The 18,144-nt window shown below is 32.4% G+C and overlaps 7 protein-coding genes across 7 annotated transcripts; 3 read left to right on the top strand and 4 right to left on the bottom strand.

Annotated features, from left to right (window-relative positions):
- Nucleotides 1-30: 30 nt before the first annotated feature.
- Nucleotides 31-1,566, bottom strand: EIN_173480 (hypothetical protein; the record flags this gene model as incomplete). The annotated part of the gene is made up of 1 exon (XM_004183971.1): nt 31-1,566. One exon carries the CDS (start codon nt 1,564-1,566, stop codon nt 31-33), a length of 1,536 nt encoding a protein of 511 aa, XP_004184019.1.
- An 855-nt stretch (nt 1,567-2,421) lies between these two features.
- On the top strand, nt 2,422-3,453 carry EIN_173470 (hypothetical protein; the record flags this gene model as incomplete). Its single annotated transcript, XM_004183970.1, has 1 exon — nt 2,422-3,453. One exon carries the CDS (start codon nt 2,422-2,424, stop codon nt 3,451-3,453), a length of 1,032 nt encoding a protein of 343 aa, XP_004184018.1.
- A 130-nt stretch (nt 3,454-3,583) lies between these two features.
- On the bottom strand, nt 3,584-4,650 carry EIN_173460 (replication factor C subunit, putative; the record flags this gene model as incomplete). Its single annotated transcript, XM_004183969.1, has 2 exons — nt 3,584-4,498; nt 4,555-4,650. 2 exons carry the CDS (start codon nt 4,648-4,650, stop codon nt 3,584-3,586), a joined length of 1,011 nt encoding a protein of 336 aa, XP_004184017.1.
- Nucleotides 4,651-6,082: 1,432 nt separating this feature from the next.
- On the top strand, nt 6,083-6,901 carry EIN_173450 (hypothetical protein; the record flags this gene model as incomplete). Its single annotated transcript, XM_004183968.1, has 1 exon — nt 6,083-6,901. The coding sequence occupies one exon, from the start codon at nt 6,083-6,085 to the stop codon at nt 6,899-6,901; it is 819 nt and encodes a 272-aa protein (XP_004184016.1).
- A 130-nt stretch (nt 6,902-7,031) lies between these two features.
- On the top strand, nt 7,032-8,408 carry EIN_173440 (hypothetical protein; the record flags this gene model as incomplete). Its single annotated transcript, XM_004183967.1, has 1 exon — nt 7,032-8,408. One exon carries the CDS (start codon nt 7,032-7,034, stop codon nt 8,406-8,408), a length of 1,377 nt encoding a protein of 458 aa, XP_004184015.1.
- Nucleotides 8,409-8,693: 285 nt separating this feature from the next.
- Nucleotides 8,694-13,703, bottom strand: EIN_173430 (protein serine/threonine kinase, putative; the record flags this gene model as incomplete). The annotated part of the gene is made up of 2 exons (XM_004183966.1): nt 8,694-13,249; nt 13,304-13,703. 2 exons carry the CDS (start codon nt 13,701-13,703, stop codon nt 8,694-8,696), a joined length of 4,956 nt encoding a protein of 1,651 aa, XP_004184014.1.
- Nucleotides 13,704-16,331: 2,628 nt separating this feature from the next.
- On the bottom strand, nt 16,332-16,970 carry EIN_173420 (2-Cys peroxiredoxin BAS1, putative; the record flags this gene model as incomplete). Its single annotated transcript, XM_004183965.1, has 2 exons — nt 16,332-16,652; nt 16,710-16,970. 2 exons carry the CDS (start codon nt 16,968-16,970, stop codon nt 16,332-16,334), a joined length of 582 nt encoding a protein of 193 aa, XP_004184013.1.
- Between the last annotated feature and the right edge of the window lie 1,174 nt (nt 16,971-18,144).

The following is an 18,144-nucleotide window of genomic DNA, read 5'->3' as shown; positions in this document are numbered from 1 at the left end:
TGTTCTTCAAGAAAGGGAAAGAACGATGAGTTAGAGCTCGTTGTGTATCAATTTTCTTTCCTCCACTGTTTTCATGAGTGCTTGGATGTCTTCTAGAATGGCTTTAATCTCCGGGGTGTTGGCTAGTGCTATCACTTGCTCAGGCTTCACATTTTCAATGACTGGATTCTCTTTAAAGAAATTGCGAACTATTTGCGATCTGAATGTCCTTCGAACAATCGTTTCAAGTGTTTTTGAAGCGACTTCGTCGTGGACGATTCGGTTCAAATTGTTTAAGAAGGTCATTTGTTCTTTAGGAATAGAAGAGTGCTGGACATTGATGACGTCTAGGGTTGCCCACAATTTTTCATTCTTCAAGAAATCGATGATCTCATCGACGTCGGAGTCTTCCGAGTAGAAGTCGATTTGTGTGAATTGATTCATTAACGCAAAGACATCATTAGAAAGTGTTTTGTTTGCTATAATTCCCATAAACAAGTCGATATAGGGTTTGTTCTTCGGCGATTCAAATAAGTCTTGATAACTCCCGGAGTCCATCATCAACTTCATCATGTCATATAACGGATTGCTCTCGTCGTCGGATATTTTATAACTTCGCAAATCACCGATTTTGTCGTCATCTGTATATTTCTTGATTAAATCTTCTAATATGCCGCCCTCCGATATCCTCTCGAAGTTCTCGTTGACAACACGGATCGGAAATTCTCCACCAATTTGAGTGTCGAAGAAACTCCCCTTTGTGCAGTACATAAGAGCAATATGTCCGCGGGCCGCACGAGCGATTGATACGTAATTTAAATAGTCTTGTTTTGTGACATCTTCGGAGACGATAATAATTGCTTTCATATTTGCCTTTACAAGTAGACTCTTTGAGTCTTCTGTTACTGGTTGGAAGAGTGGGAAAGCTACTCGATCCATCCAAAGTCCCATCGACAAATTTGATTTGGGGGAATAGACGAGTAAATCGGACTCATCGGAGTACCTCATGTTATCATTGAAAATGAGTTGATACTGTGAGACACTCGACTCTGTATAGTAAAATGAAGTGTCTGAGAGGGGCGCCAATTTGTAAGAAGCTGTTGCGTACTCATTTAAAAAGGGGTTAAACAACACGTCTTTATTTCGTTCAAATACAAAGGAAGTTGTATATGCCTTCTTCGAAAAGACTTGGACAGAAGAGGAGTCCATGAAGTAATATATGATGGGTAATGTCCCTATTTCGAAAAACTGTTGTATCTTGGGGATGTCAAAACCACCTTGGAGGATCATATCCTTTTGATCGTGATGTCTTATAATGACAAATGCGGGAAAAAGGGAAATGTCTCTCTCACGAACAATTTGTAAAGACTCTTGTTTAATTGTGTAACAGAAGTCAACGTCTAAGTCCTGATTTTTTTGTGCAAAAGTTTGATATGTTGACACTTTGGTATCATCGTTCTCAAGAAGAATCATCAACATCACATGTTTAGACTCTTCTTGTAATTTCACCCGGTCTAAATCAGTGATGTGGCGCACTTCCACTGAACAGACACTAAAAACAAAGAGGACAAGTAAAAATAATAACATTATATATTTTCAGTTCGTTTTGTTTGTTGTACATTTTTCGTATGAAAAATAATATGTTGAAGATTGACTTTTATTATAAAAAAGTGTCTCATTTTGTTCGTTAAATTAGATTCACTCAGTTACCCATAAAACTAGAGTCAGTCTTTTAACGTTATCTGGTCTCAAACGTTATCTGGTGGACAAAAAATAGCTTCATTTTTGTCTAAACATCGGGCATTAGGTAAAGCGTGAAAAAACCCGAAACAATTGGGATGGATTTTTGGGACTGCTCCCCGAATTATTCCATTTATTATGGTCCAAAAGGCACCAGATAACGTTTGAGACCAGATAACGTTAAAAAGACAGACTGTACTCTTGTTTTTTGTTTTTACTTGATGTTTTTTATTTGGAATTTCAATAAAACAATAGAAATATTTAAATGTTATATATAACATTTCAATTGTTTTTTACAAAAACACGTGACTTTAATATAGTTTAATTCAAATATCAAAATACTATAATTGTTTTTAGATAATATGGTAAACTAATTAAAAAATATTATTAATACTAATTAAATAAAATAACAAATAAAGAAAAGACAAAAAAATTTATTTTTCTTTATTATTATTAATAAAATTAGTTAATATTAATTACTTTTTAAAGTAATAAAAAATAAAAATTAAAATAGTAATTAAAAATTACATTTTAAAATAAACCAAAAAATGAACTATAATAAACCATATATAATTGGTTTAAATACGATTTTTAATTTTCTTCAAAATAAGTTCATGTTTTTTATCTTTTTTTCAGTAAAAGGAAAAAGAGAAAAGAATAACCCTACAACAAAACAAATGACAAACTACAAATCAAAATACAATGCAACTTAATAGTATATGGGCAACTACTGCTGTATTACTATCGACATTTGTTACCATGTTTTCAGTACAGCCGGTGGGAACAATGATGAACAATATGAATAATGAGAATCAAATCTTAATCAAACCAGAGGGTTTACCTTCACCACTTCCACACAATGAAATTCCTAACATAATCGACACACAAGAGAGTCCCGAAAGTCAAGTCTTACAATTCATAAAAAGTGGTGTAAGTACTCTTGGCGAAGGGGCTAAGGATGCCGTCGTCTATACTGCAACTAAGTCAACAGAAGTCGTGAAGACTTCATACAACTTTGTTGCAAACAAGACTTCGACATTAATTGGGTCTCTTAAGACTTGGTGGAGTGAAACTAAAATAGTTACTCCAAAGGTTGATAACTTAGACGATATCCCCAAACCAAACGAACAGGTGAAAGAAGACGAAGTTATTGGTACTATAGAAAATGAAACGGCGGAATTCATCGATGACCACCAAATGCCAGATGACCATTTGGAAATCCAAGTGGATGACCATCACGATGTTCCAGTCGAGATACCACACACTCATATTGAAGAACCGATCCCAATTACAATACCAACTCCACAAGAAAAAGAGGAAGAAGTGATTCAAGAAATACCACAAGAAAAGCCACAAGACGTTAAACCATCAATTACCCATGAAGAGAATCAATTAGTTCCAACAATTGTGAAAGTCTTACACGACCTTTGGAACGACATTTCCAAATTTGCGGTGTATGTGTTACGTTCCATTGCGCGCTTTATTCTTTACGTGTATAAAAATGTTAGACATGTATTTGTTGATGAGTATAACACATGGTTACAACATACAGTCAATGCATTGGACGAGAAGTATCAAGTGAAAGAGTACCAGGGCGATGTTGACGATTTCTTGAAAAGGACGGGCCTGTATTCCATTGTTGAGACGTATGGGAGTGCCATGGTAAGTTTGGGGGTTGCCCTAATCTTCTCATTGGCTGTGTTCTTGTTTTGCTTTGCGTGGAAAATGATATAAAATGATCACTAGGTGGTCCGTATGTCACATTTTGTTTGGACTAATTGATCGTTCAATACTGTTTGTTAGCACTCTACATGAAACCAATAGACTCTAGCACCAATCAAACACAAAGAAATACTCATACAAATTATTGTTTCAATGCGGAGAATAAGGTCATCAACGCGGTGATACAGTTTTCGACGTGAATCCAAGGGTTTCTGCCAAGGGTAAGAGTTTTGTCGAATTTAGAAATGATCCCGATAACACCCAATTTGTATAAGTCATCGATGTTAGAAGACATACACAACCGGAAGAGGTGCTGTAATACTAAGGAAGGGTGAATACCTAAATCGATCAACTGTGAGAGTTTGGGGCGGATGAAATTGGAGATTAAATCGACGGATTGAGAAAGAACTATTGTTCGGATGATCTCTTCACATGTGGTCTTCCACACGGGTTTTGTCTCGTAATTGGCGACAGTGTAGACAAAAAAGGACATTAAAGAGGTTCGAAAGTTGCCAACGTTTGCATTCACAATCGACTCTATGCGAGAATCAGACACTTCGAAATTCTCTGTTGCTCGAATGTATTTGAGTAAGGCTATTAACTCCGGTTGTGTCGGAGACTCCACGCGAATGTCGAGAAATCGCGAGCGGAGCGGCCGCATCACAGAAGACACGTTTTCAGTGATAAAGATGTACCGCCAACTTCCCGTTTCCATCGCGCGACGAATTGCAAACTGCGCGTCACGGGTCAGTTTGTCTGCTTGTGGGATCACTAACGTCTTTTTGAGTGGACCAACTTTGGTTTGATCGATCAGCCACTGAAGAACAAGACGGTCGCGAAGTCCAAAGACGGACGGGTTAAACTCAACGTGGTGTAATGACGACCGCACGGTGATTTCAATTTCGTTGCCGTTGTCTAACTCAACTTTATACCTTTCCTCACTGATGTTTAAAACGTCGTTGCCATATATTTCGCGAAGGAAAAGTAACACACGCGTGTATCTCCCCGACCCGCTGGAGCCATGGATTAATATGTGAGGAGGGTTGTCTCCTCGTGTCTGTTAATTAATACTATTGGGTGTTACTTCTTTAGTTTTATTAATAGTAAACAAACCATATTCATTAACAACTCATTGTTCGCGCTTTGGTGTGTCAACATTTGGAAATTCCGCGGTTGGTATTTGTTCATCAGTTTCATCACTCTCTCCATCACTTTGAGGTTTTTGGAATACAGTTCAAAATTAATTTCTTTGTTTAATTCTCTAACTTAATTAAAATATAGTATATATTAGTTTATTTTTTTTTAACTAACAATCACTGATATTATTATTTTAAACTAACGAAGGTTCATTTCCGTTTAGTAAAAACTATAATTATAAAATATATTATTAATGATAAAAAAAAGAGTTTTAAGCTATTATTTAATAAATAATTTAATGAATAATATTTAATAAATATTATCAAAAATTGTAAATTTGTAGTTATAATATTATTAAAAAGTTACAAATAGAAAAATGATTAAAAATTAAAACAAAGGACAGAAAAAGACTAAATATGGACATTATTTTTCATAAAAGGGTTTGTAATTTATTAGTTTTTAATGAATAAGTGGTTATAAAAGGCGTGGTTTGTCTGTTATTTGGTTGAAAATGAGACAACCCTAAACAGAAAAAAACAAAGTTTATGAATAAATTTAGTTGTTTCTGGTTTTTCTGCTCACAGATTTTTATGTGAACTTTATTTGGATTATAACTTTTCTCTTTCCCAAAAACTAAACACTTTTATCGATAACTAATACTATTTATAATAATTGGTTTTTATATTATTATTATATAAATTTATATAAATAAAATTAATAAATCGAAGTTTTGAGATCATACTTCCCCAAACATTTGTTTTCCATATAATACCATAAAATGTAGTTGCGATTACTTTGTTCTGCCTAAACTACTCTTCTGAATGATACATTATTAAATAATCCCATTTGTTGCGGTATTCATTAAGTACCAAAACAACTGTTTTTCTTAACCCGCATTCTTCTTTTATTTTTACAACAAAGTTATACAAACTTTAAATAATAATATAGTTTGATAATAACTGATTATACTATAATTTTTGATAACAAAATAAAACTTAATATTAATTATTATAGTAAGTTATGGAATAAAACAGACTTAAATCATATTTTTACTAAATTAATTAATTTCTTTGCTATTCAATAAATTTGACGCGTAATTCATTTATCGTTTGTAATTGATTTCAGTTTGGTTTCGATGCTTAAGTCATTACCAATAATTAACATTTCAAATTCAATCATCCTGAAAATATTTGATTTTAAAAATGTTTTTAAAGTTTTTCATTTAAAATTCCTATATTATTTAACCTTTTGATTTTAAAACATAAAATCTAACCAATTGCTCTTTAGATTGACTCAATACAACAGTTTAGCACTTATCTTTTATTTGTTGTTTCACTATTTTAAATCAGAGTAATTCATAATAAAATAAGCAGACGGCACAAAAGACTCTATATTAGTTGAGAAATTACATTCCAAAAATGGGTTTGGTTATTTTCAAATCACACACACGAAAAATGGAGGAGAATTTAAACCCTCTAAATTATGTTTACTCATTCGTTACTCAATGGGAAACATCTCTGCAACTAAAGTGCGAACAAATCAATTAGCCCAAAAAATTGATTACTTGAGTTACGATGTTTCAGTTGAGAAAGAAGTTAAACTCTCTTTGACACCACAACCACCAACACCAAGAACAATGAAAAAGATGAAACTGATCCATTCACGTTCGGACCAGTTATTGACACCAACTCATAATTTGTTCAAAAAGTCTAAAACAAATGGACTTAGTCCAAAAATTAAAACGAACCACATATTACCAACTAATTCGGAAATTCAAATTGAACAGCCTTTTGAAACAAAAGAAGCTGAGTACACTCAACTTTTGACTCAAAACACAAACAGTACAAATCTTGAACTTATCTTTTATTCTTCTTTTGATGGATTTGATCCAAGAGATTTCAGAAACAAAGTTGCTTGTCATTCAAAAATGATATTCTTGTTTGTAACAAAACAACAAGATATCTTTGGGTTTTACCAAGAAGATGTTATCCCAACTTCTTCTGTAAATTCAGTTTTGAATGTGACCTCTCACAACTTCTTTTTAGTGGGGCAAAAGAACAAATGGGAGTCTCCTTCATTCCTTTTTCGTTCGCCAAAGTGCATGGCTTGTGAAGACAAATCTTTTACACTGCACGATGACAGAAGTCCACTTTTCCTTTCATGTTTCTCAGCCTTTTGGGTGAGGAAAAGTGGAGACATCAACTTCAACTTGTGTTTCAAAGACTATTACTTAGCCGCCAATAGCAGTAAAAATCCGTTAACTGGCCGAGCGTTTTCAGACCATTTGAAGTGTGATAAAGTCATTGCACTTAAGTGCAACTAACATGTAATTCATTTTTCTATTTTGATTTTAATTTCGATATATTAAAACACGAATCCAAATAAAAAAATCATTTGAATGACTCTAATTTCCCATAAACAACTAAAAATTGTTATCTAAAAAATAGCAGAGAATGGAGTCGACCACGAAAAATTTGTTAGCGATTCAAAACGACAAACACGTAGATGTCGAATTTGAAATCCCAACAGATTGCATTGGGTTTCAAGACTCCAAAATTAATGTATTCCCTCAATGTCAAAAGTGTGGTGCTTTACTCACAACAAAGTCGTTGTGTCCCATCTGCGAACAACAACACAATATAGCACCAGTGGCCCTACATGAAGATGGCGTGTACTTATACGAACAAGAAGTGGCACAAACACAAGACTCCGCCGTTGTTTTCTGTATTGACTGTTCAGGTACCATGGAAGGAGACAGACTCAACATGATGAGATATATGATCGACTCGCAAATTGATAATTTGCGGAAGACAAGACCAAACGTCCGTGTGTGTTTAGTAGAGTTTGAGTCGAATTGTCGAATATATGGAGACGGGTCAAAACCGCCTGTATTTGTTGACTCGATGCTCGGGTATGATGAAGTTGTTAATGTGGCCAGTGCAAACTCTGTACTTAAACCAATAAAAGAGTCTGAAGAATATTTAAAGAAGTCGGTTGATAGTTTAACACCGCGTGGATCGACCGCGGGATTAATGGGGATGCTTATATCAGTAGTCATCGCGAAAGCATATTCCAACAGTTCCATAATCTTTTGTACTGATGGGCAGTCGAACAGAGGAATTGAGATGAACTCGAATAACATCAACAAGGTCAGGAAACTTGCAGTGGACAATAAAGTGTCTATCAACGTGTTTTCATTTGAAGATTGCGAGCCTTTTACGATTCAATACGAACCAATGGTGAAACAATGCAATGGAACTTACAGGTCGATTAACAAAGAAAATGTTAACAGTGTTGTGCAAGGCGCAATCAAAGCAGAGAAATACGGACACGATGGCAAAGTGTATATGGTTGTACCGCGTTATGTCGAAGTGGTCGAAAACAGTGCGCAATTGAGTGACATTGTTAAAGGAATAAACATCCCAGTGAAGTGTAGGATACTGTCAGACGAATTGAAACAAAGAGAATTTGTAAGAGTTCAAGCAATGTTATATTATACAAATATGGCTGGAGGACAAGCAGTATGTGTGTATCAGAAGGAAATCCCGATTAATAACAACATTGGCGAAGAGTCGGTGAACAAAGTCGTTGTTTGTATGTTGACGGAAATTAAAAAGTTCGTCCTTCATAACGATTCGAATTCGGCTTGTGCAATTATTAAAACGCTCGAGGGTTACCAATTTGATGTTGGAGAGTCGGATGAAACCCGTTTGAAAGATATATTCAATACAATCCAATACTTTTTACAACATAAAGCAGAACTCAACAATTTGGACAAAATCCTTAGCGCAATGCTTACTCTTAAACCCAACGATTTAACACTTAATTAAATCTTTTGTTCAAATTCACAGCAAGAAATATTATGGTTTAAATATTGTAAATATATAGTTAATAAATACCTTATAATTATAAAGTTATCAACTTTATTATTTGATTGTAATTTAATTTCAATGTTTTGATTAGATTATTATTTAAATAAATATAGATTATTTATAGCATAATATTTGATCCAATAGAATATTGTAAAATATATATTTTATTATTTATACTATACTATTTAATACTATATTTTAAAATTATAATACAGTAATTAATATAATAATAAAATAAGTACACTAAAACAAATCATACATAGCTTGAAGCCGCGCAACAACTTCGGATATTTTGAGTCTATCTTCTTGATCCTGTTTCCAACAATCTTCAATAAGCGAATACATCTCCACCTTCATTCCATCCGGCTTAGATTCTCTGTTCCCTTTCAATACAAAATCGACGACGTTCCATGGAAATTTGAATTGAGCTTCTGTATAGATATTACACCACCCAAAAGTCTCATACATTGTGACAGCAAATGAGTATATGTCCGTCTGCATATTATACCTCTTCTTTCCAATCATCTCAGGAGCCATATATTTTGGTGTGCCGATTCCTTTTGTGAATGTCATATTAGTGATCAACATATTAAAGTTTCTTGATGATCCAAAATCAGTGAGCTTCCCATTAACTGTTATGTCTTCTTCTAAAGAAACAACTAAAATATTGTCTGGTTTGATGTCTCTATGTAACACGCCATTGTTGTGTAAATACTCAATTCCTCTTGAGGCGTCCAACATGATCTTCACTCGCATTTTATCGCAAAGAAAGTCGCTTTTATGTTTTTTCATGACGTCACCAAATCCCCCAAATTCTGCGAATTCAGTGACAACACACACTTTGTTGGGAACGATCACAGCCCCATAGTAATGAATGACGTAGTCGGAATTAAACTTTTCAAGCATGTTCAGTTCATTGTCAAATTCATCATTATCAATGCAGTAGATCCTCTGCTTTAACTTTTTAAGAGCTACAACATTCCCCCTATAAAACCCTTTCAACACAATACCAAATGCACCTTCCCCGATCTTTTTCCCATCAATAATGTCTTCTGGGTCGAGTCGATAAGACGCTTGTGTTTCTGCTTTGATTGGAATTGAGTTGACTGTTTCCAAATCTGTTTTCATACTGTATGTGATAATGGCAATGTGTTCGTTGTCCAAATTTGTTGTAAATTGAGGAGTTATGCATATTTTAAACTCACATATTTCGCCTTTACGAATACAAACAATTGGCGGCTCGACTCTCATCTTCAGTTTCTCGGTCGAATTTGCTGTTGTTATTTGTATTTTCATCGACTTGGAAGTGGTGTTGCCGACATTCAAGAATTGCACTGTTTCCACACCGACTGGAATCGGTCCACTTTCATCTGTGAAATCGACAACATTTTTATCTACACAAACTCCACCTTTAAGTAATATCAAATCGATGTCAAGTCGTTTGATTTTGTTAATATGAATGTTCTTTTTGAGCTCTTTGATGTGCCGCTTTTTCATGATTAAATTGCTCACTTTGTATACAACAAATATAATAAAAATGGAAACTGTTATGATGAAGAGAATCAACACTAACAATAACCACCACTTGATATGATACACACAATATGATCCATCATTACTTGGACTTCTCCAAAATGTGCATTTATCACATTTGGAGTTTGAACTATGAAGACACTTTTCAACACTTTCAAAGTGGACACATGTGCCTTTAATTAGTATGTAACTTTCAACACATGAATGGCACACGTCTTGACTCTCACACGTTGTACACGTTGTAAAACACTTTGCACATTGATTACCACGTACTAAATAATATCCATCAGCACATTGTGTACAACCAACAGATGTCACGTCTACTCCACAACCAATCAACGAACTTCTTGAAACACACTCACCCGTGTCTATCTGATAATTGGATGTATTACATTGTATGCAGTTTAACCCATTTATACAAGTGGAACAAGAAATCGAGCATGGCTCACAGTCCAACTTTTCTCTATAATAGCCAGATTTGCACGAGTAACACCCACGACCATTCACCGAAAGAGTATCACATTTTTCTTTCAAAATTGTATTCAAAATACACTTATTTTCACTCAAATAATACCCATCTTCACATGAAGTACAGAAGTCTGCCTTGTTATAACAGGTCAAACAATTTGTATCACATACATCACATTGTTCAGTTGATGAATTATAATAAAAAGAGTCTTTGCACCTTGTACAACCTTTTGTGTGTTGTGTTGTACAATTTTCATCTTTGTAATTGTTACAATAATGAGATGAATTTTTGAAGTGACCTGTTGTGCACTCCACACAAATTCCATTCACTATTCGTTTGCATTGTTCCTGTTTCAAGTCGCATTTCCCGTTCTCGTCTTTTTGAACTGGTTCCGTACTGTAACACTCTTTCAAAACACAATTAAGTGTTGAATTAAATTCGTATTTATCATCACAAACGGTGCACTTTTCATTGTCACAATATTTACAATTTGGCTCGAGTTCATTACATTTACTACACCCACTTATTGTTAAATAAAACCCAGACAAACAAGTGATGATTTTATTGTTGTCCTTTGTTTTGTAATTCGAAACTTTCTTATCACAGCTCCACGAATTGTTAACATAAGTATCATTTGGTGAACACAATTTGCAATTATTATCGAACTCCAATTGACAATGGTTGTCGGGGACATAACACCTTCGTTTCTTTTCTGCTTTATACCCATCGTAACACTTCACACATGATTCACCATTACTCATTTTACAGTTCACATCTTTTTGGCACAAATTATTCTCAAGAATATACCCTTTTTCACAGTATGGAATCGTCTCTTTGTGGAACTCTAATTGACCGTTGTTATAATACACAATTAAAAATACTTTGCTTGTTTCATTAATTTCCACAAGAAATCCATTATCAGACATAAATAACATGGGAATAGTAGACTGTTCTATTTGTATTTTCTTTGGGTTAACTTTTCCGTGTAAATAAACAACAACATCTTTAACGTTTAAGGACTTAATCGACATTTTGTATTCTCCAATAGTAAAACTTGTTTGTGTTGCATTGAACGTACTGTTTATAATATCAACGCTTTGATTCGAAAAGTCCGAAGAAAACTTTATGGTGAGTTGATTAGAAATTTTGACATGGGCATCGTCCACGTTCTCTCCAAAAACCAGTTGAGTTGTAGTTGTCGATTGGAGATTAACAAATGTGTTGTTGTCATTTATAAAAACCTCGCTAAAGTCGCTGTTTGGAACTAAAGTGCAATTAACTCCGTAACAAGGACAATGTGGTTCTTCATATGCATCGTCACGAATCGTGTTGAATTTCATATGACAGTATATCATTTCAGAATTTCCATATCGCAGCAATTTACCATCTTGGAGTAAATGTGTACCACTAGGAATAGTAGTTGTTATGATTGTGTGACTTGTGATAATATCAAAATCAGAAGAAGACTCGATTGTCGAGATGTTAATTTGTTCGACATTTTGCACGTCAAAGAGGGGATAAGTGAACACGTCTCTATTCACATTTTGGAGTAAATTTAAAGTAACATTAAAAGTGTCGACTTCAAAATATGAATTTCCTTCTGAAAAAACGGATCCATTTGTAGACATGAAATAACCCACATTCACACTTGCAAATAATTTTTGGCTTGCAAGTGAAATCTTCGAATTTGTTAAATTAAAATATGGAGTGACTAAAATGCTTTGTTCAGTCACCTCAATTTCTGAATATTCCAATCCATTTATTAAAGTTGTTATATTCAGAACTGATTTTCCTGACAACACGATTAAACCATTTGCTTTCAAGTTCATAATTGGTGTTGTCATTTTTGTTTCGTCTTTTAATTCCAAAACACCATCATCTGTAAGTAGTAAGTGATTTTTAATGTTAAGTATTGAATAATTAAACATTATAAGTTTGGCACTCTGTTGGACTTGAAAATATCCTTTGCATGTTATATGTGTCGAATCCCTAATTTCTAAAATGCTTTGATCATATGTTCTAATATTTGATGATGAAACAATAGAAGAGTTGTCATTCATAATAAGTTGTGCATCTCCTTTTAAATTTACATACAATGTTTGAATAGAACTGTGATTGTACATAGTAACAAATGTTTGTTCTGTTGGAGTGAATTGTTGAGTTGCCTTAAAAACGCTTGAATTGTACATTTCAATAACAGGAGCTTTGGTGAATGTCGTTGATACAAACGAAATTACTGCGTTTCCCATGATTTGTATGAACGCACTGTCGCTTGCTTTAAAATTTGATGAACATAAAATTGAGCTATTATCTTGTACAACCAAATTCCCGTTATTAAACACATAAAGGGTTTTAGTAATGACAGAAACCGTATTTTTTAACACTAACTCAGCAGAATTATAAACTTGAAAATTACTCTTTGGTAACACTTTCACATTTCCACTCAAAGACCCCGAAGCTGTTTCGAAGACTGCAAAGTTATCACATTGTATCAGAGAGTCGTCTTCAATTGAAAAGATGCATTTGGAGTGAATATTAAACACCTTTGATGATGTCGTTGGGTTTATTGTATAAGTAGGACTCCCTGTTGAAAGAAATGATATTCCTGCTATGTTAAAACTTTTAGTGGGTTGGATGTATGGAGTGTTTTGGACAACTAAAGAGGAGTCTTGTAGAATGTTAAAAGTTCCAGAATAAAGAGTAGTGTTGCCTGACAGTGTGATACTTCCTGCAGTATACGTGGAGAATGAATTTTCGACAGTGAGTGTACTGTCTTCAACAACAAGTTCTGCATACTCTTTTAGTTCAAAATCGCAACACATAATCGTAGAATTATCAAGAAGAAAAAAACTGCTGGTGTCGATGAGAGTCACACCTTTTGTCACATCTAAAACACTTGAATACACCGTGAGCACAGAATTGTCAATAAGATCAATCGTTTCTGAAACTTCGAGTTCCACACCGTTTGCGAAAGTGAGTGAAAAGTTGTTTGAAAGTGCGACACGTGTTATTTGGCAGTCGACTTGTATGACACTTGCTCCAGTAACTCCAACAATTTGTCCATAGAAGTCTCCACATTTTTCTGTTGTTGGGGTTTCGCTTGAACTTGTGTTTGCAAAATTGGTTGATTCTGAAAAATCAAAAGAAGAAGATGAATCATCACTTAAAGGGTTTAAACTATCAATGCTTTTAAGTGTATGTGTTGTTTGTGCAAAGTGCTCACACAAGACGAACACCCAGATTACATTCATTATGTTTTATTTAGTTATATTTTTAGCACCAATATGATTAAATTGAATTTCAAATGACTGGTACAATTTACTCTTATTTTTAAGACGAAATAACATGTTTTAAATACCTAATATGTAACTATCAGGTTCAAAATATCATGAAAAACAATTTTTCGTTTCTTTAAATTAATAGGTTTCCTCTTAAAATACTAAATATAATACAAAAATAAAATAAAAATATTTATTACAAGTTGTATCACATAACTATTCAGTTTGTTTTAGTTATTCAATAATAAATTAATTAATTGATTTATTGTTCTCCTCTGTTTTGTGTCGCTAATCAAAAACATTTTTTTTTCTTTTTGGTTTATTGTTTAAATTTAGTACATTATTTTTTGTGTATTTAATTAAAATATTATTTTGCTTTTTGTTTTGTTTTTTAAATTAAAATTATATTATTTTTTAGGTTGAATTAATTATATATTAATTGTTTTAAAATAATACAAAACAAAACTAAAAAAAAAGTTATTGAAAATATGAAAAATAAATACCTTTTTTTAATTAGAAAGAAATATAAAGAATCACAAGTATTTACCATTTTTTTTCATTTATGAATTGTTAATAATAAACTATATTATTGTTATACTTTTATTAAAAAGTTTGAATAAAAAGTTAAATAAAAATAACTATTTATGTTATTATTGATTTAATAATAATTAATTATATATTATAAAATATGGTTAAGAATAATAAAATATTATATATAAAATAATAATTCAATTTATACTTTTTTAACTCTTAAAAAATATATAATTTTTCAATTATTTAATTTTAACATCACCACTAAACCCAATAGTTATCTAATAGACTGGCCAACCGATGACCATTATTTTCAATTATGCCGAATTTTTAAAGCAACGTTCCTTTTTGCCGAAACCAAAGTTGACCACACATATAACCGACTTTTGCTTTTACAAATAAATTATTAAAAACTAATTATTATTTGGAAGCGATAAACAAAAGTTAAATAACATTTTATTTATTTCAAATTTTAAAAAATAAACGTTTTTGGGAACACATGATTATTAAATATTATTTTTTTTAAATTATATTTTTTGATATTCAAAAAAATATAAATCTGTATGAACCAAAAACAATATAAATTTACCAAGAATATATTCTTTAAAAGTAATCGTTTTTTAAATAAATGATGTGATTTATAAATTATTTTCAATAATCATTTTCATTAATATTATCTAAATTGAATATAACAATTGGTTTTACAACATTATTAAATACATAATCATTGTGCAGTCAATCAATTACAATGTTATAACAGTAAAAATGTATAATGAATATGATTTGTAACTTTTATTTCAAAAATATAAATTAAAGGCTTGTCAATTTAAAATATAACGTTATGTTTATTTTTCGTAACTGTTAACCACTTATATGTTTAAATCGTTGTTCATTCTCAAAACAACATTTCAATTAAAACATATGCAATGTGATTATTACTAATGAATAATAACTTGCAAATTTCATACTTTTTATAATTTGGGTTAAATTATCATGATTTAAAATTCACACAAATTGTTTTAATCATTATTTACAATTTATCTAATGTTACAATTGTTTATTATGTTAAGAACTTTATTCTTTGAAATTACATGTATTTTATTTTTTTGTACAATATATGAAATAATGTTTAACAGTCTTTAAACCAATTTACAAGTCTGTTTAAATATATTATCCCATTTATTGTTTATCTCCTGTTGTTGTTATTGAATATCATGATGTTGGTAATTTGCTTTTGAGAAAAAAAAACTCGATTATCAATTTTACACATAATGAAAAAATGCCAAAAACAACAAGTTGTACATATTTTTCAATAAAATTTATTATTTTATTACCAAAATGAATATTTGTTATATTTTGCTCAAATAATTTTAATACTTCATTCTATTTATTTGTTTTATTATTTATTAAAATAACGAACTTTTGAGCTGAAATATATAAATTAAAGCATTTTTTTTTTAATTTCGTTTGCACGTATAATCTATATGACTAAATTTATTATTGTTTACTAGTTTAAGTAAAAAGAAAAGTAACAAGTCAAAATGCTCAAATGGTTTAAAAATTAAATTTTGGGGTTAATTTTAGTGCGGTTGGCCAGTCTATTATCTAAAAACCACTCAAGTCGTCAATTGATTGGTCAAAACCGTAAAAAATTATTTTACATTCAGAAACAACATTTTTTGGTTAATGTTTTAAAAACAAAGAATGATAATAATAATAATTATATTTGATACATGTAAACATTTCATTATCATTAATAAATTGTTTAAATAGACAAATTTGTCATTGAAAACTTGATTTGTCAACTTTTCAAATAATTCATTTAAAAAACAGAGGAAAAAAAATAATTATTTAAAATTATTTTTCTCTATCTCATGGTATTTTTTATAATAATTTCTAATAACTTAACTATAAATAATAAATATAAAAAGTGCACTAACCGGGACTTGAACCCGGATCTCCACCTTGGGAGGGTGAAATTCTGCCCTTAGACCATTAGTGCTTTCTTGATACTCATATTGAAATTGACTTGTGGGTGTGTAAAGACTTCAATGTGAAGAATCAAGTCAATTAGTGTTTTGTGAGATAAGCAGCAACGCCTTCTGGTGTTGGTTTCATTGTGTCTTTTCCTGGTTTCCAGTTGAGTGGGCAGACATCGCCATGTTCGTCCGAGAACTTGATTGCTTCGATGATTCTCTTTGTCTCGTCTGTGTTTCTTCCAATTCCGTTGTCGTTGACTTGCATGTATCTGACAATCCCCTTTGTGTCGACAATGACATACCCAAGTCGTGCAATGCCGTCAGCCGCATTGTACATGTTGTATCTCATGCTGATGCACTTCTTGATATCAGAAACAAGTGGGAACGAAAGCTTTCCAACACCGCCGTGCTCCTTTGGTGCCTCGGTCCACGCCTTGTGTCAGAAGACGGAGTCGACTGAGATGCCAACAAACTGGACATCCTTCATCTCTTCTGCAAGTTTGGAGTATCCCATCATCTCTGTTGGGCAGACAAAAGTCCAGTCGAGTGGGTAGAACAACAACACAATGAACTTGCCCTTGTACTCAGACATGTCAAAGTCCTTGATTGCACCACACGGACAAAGGCACTGAGCTTTGATCTCTGGCGCTTCTTCGCCAACTTGCACTTTTGGCACAATTCTCAGAAAGTCTTCATATGCCTTCTTTGCTGGACACTCTTTCTCACACATGAAATGTTTGTCTTTGCTTTCAGTTGGCTGTTTATAGAGTGGGTAACGTGTCACCGACACAGAGTACAATGACTCATTTCACTTCACGTGTCCAGAATGTCATCCTATTTTTGAAAAGATGAATTGCATTTTAATTGTAAATAGATATTATAGTATTTATTTGGTTATCAATATCATACAACTTCTTTGAGTAGTTTTGTGTAACTTTTGGTTTTAATTGTTACATGTGTGTGATTGGCTTTTTGTGTTCTCCACAATAATTACATTTCAATTACTTTTGACACATCTCACCATTTCACAAATTGTCATAATCAGAAGACCACATTGCGATAGAAACTTTGACACATCATCTCAAAATTTTTTTTGATATTTATAATAATTTATAAATTTTTAATAACATTTTAATATCTAACCTCAATACAAGTCAATTTCAATATGAATATTAAGAAAGCACTAATGGTCTAAGGGCAGAATTTCACTCTCCCAAGGTGGAGATCCGGGTTCGAGTCCCGGTTAGTGCACTTTTTAAAAATTCAAAATTTTTTTAAATAGATTTTAATTTTTTAATGAATTGACAACAAACAATTTATGAAACAAAATTGTTTGATTAGTGATATAAAAAATATGGTTAATAACAAAAACAAATATTTCAAAGATGTTGATTTAGTTGAGGTAAAATGGAAGAACAACAGTCTTTCCTTTGAACTCTTCAAGTCCTTCTCCTTCAAATGTTCTTTCAAATGAGATATCACAGACCTTACTTTTTGAATCGTCAACAATTGCACCAGCGTTCTTAAGATGTTTGACATTCAAAGCGTAAAAATCTTTTATAGCGGTATTAACATTATCAGTCTCTTCTTTAATTGAGTTCTTAATTGCTGAGAATTCCTCTTCTCTTTTAATTTCAAACACAGAGACTCTTTCAGCAAGTGGGAACGCGTCGAAGAAGAACATTTCTCTTTTAATAGCGTTATTCTCCTTGGGTTCTACTTTAGTGCCATCTTCTAGTATATGTGTGACCTTCTTCTTGGCTATATGGAATGGCAATTGTGTGTGTGCGGCCTTTTAAAGAACTCTGTAGTATAGCGTGATTGAGATGTGTCACTTCATATTCAAATCGCATTGTCTTATCTATCACTCTCTGTAATCAGTATATCACGCACTCACTCTATCT

Source organism: Entamoeba invadens, assembly GCF_000330505.1.
Source record: "Entamoeba invadens IP1 unplaced genomic scaffold scaff_1105074725591, whole genome shotgun sequence".
In the NCBI taxonomy this organism is placed as follows: domain Eukaryota; phylum Evosea; order Mastigamoebida; family Endamoebidae; genus Entamoeba; species Entamoeba invadens.
Note: the sequence above shows the minus strand (reverse complement) of the source record. Positions and strands in the feature narration are given on the sequence as shown.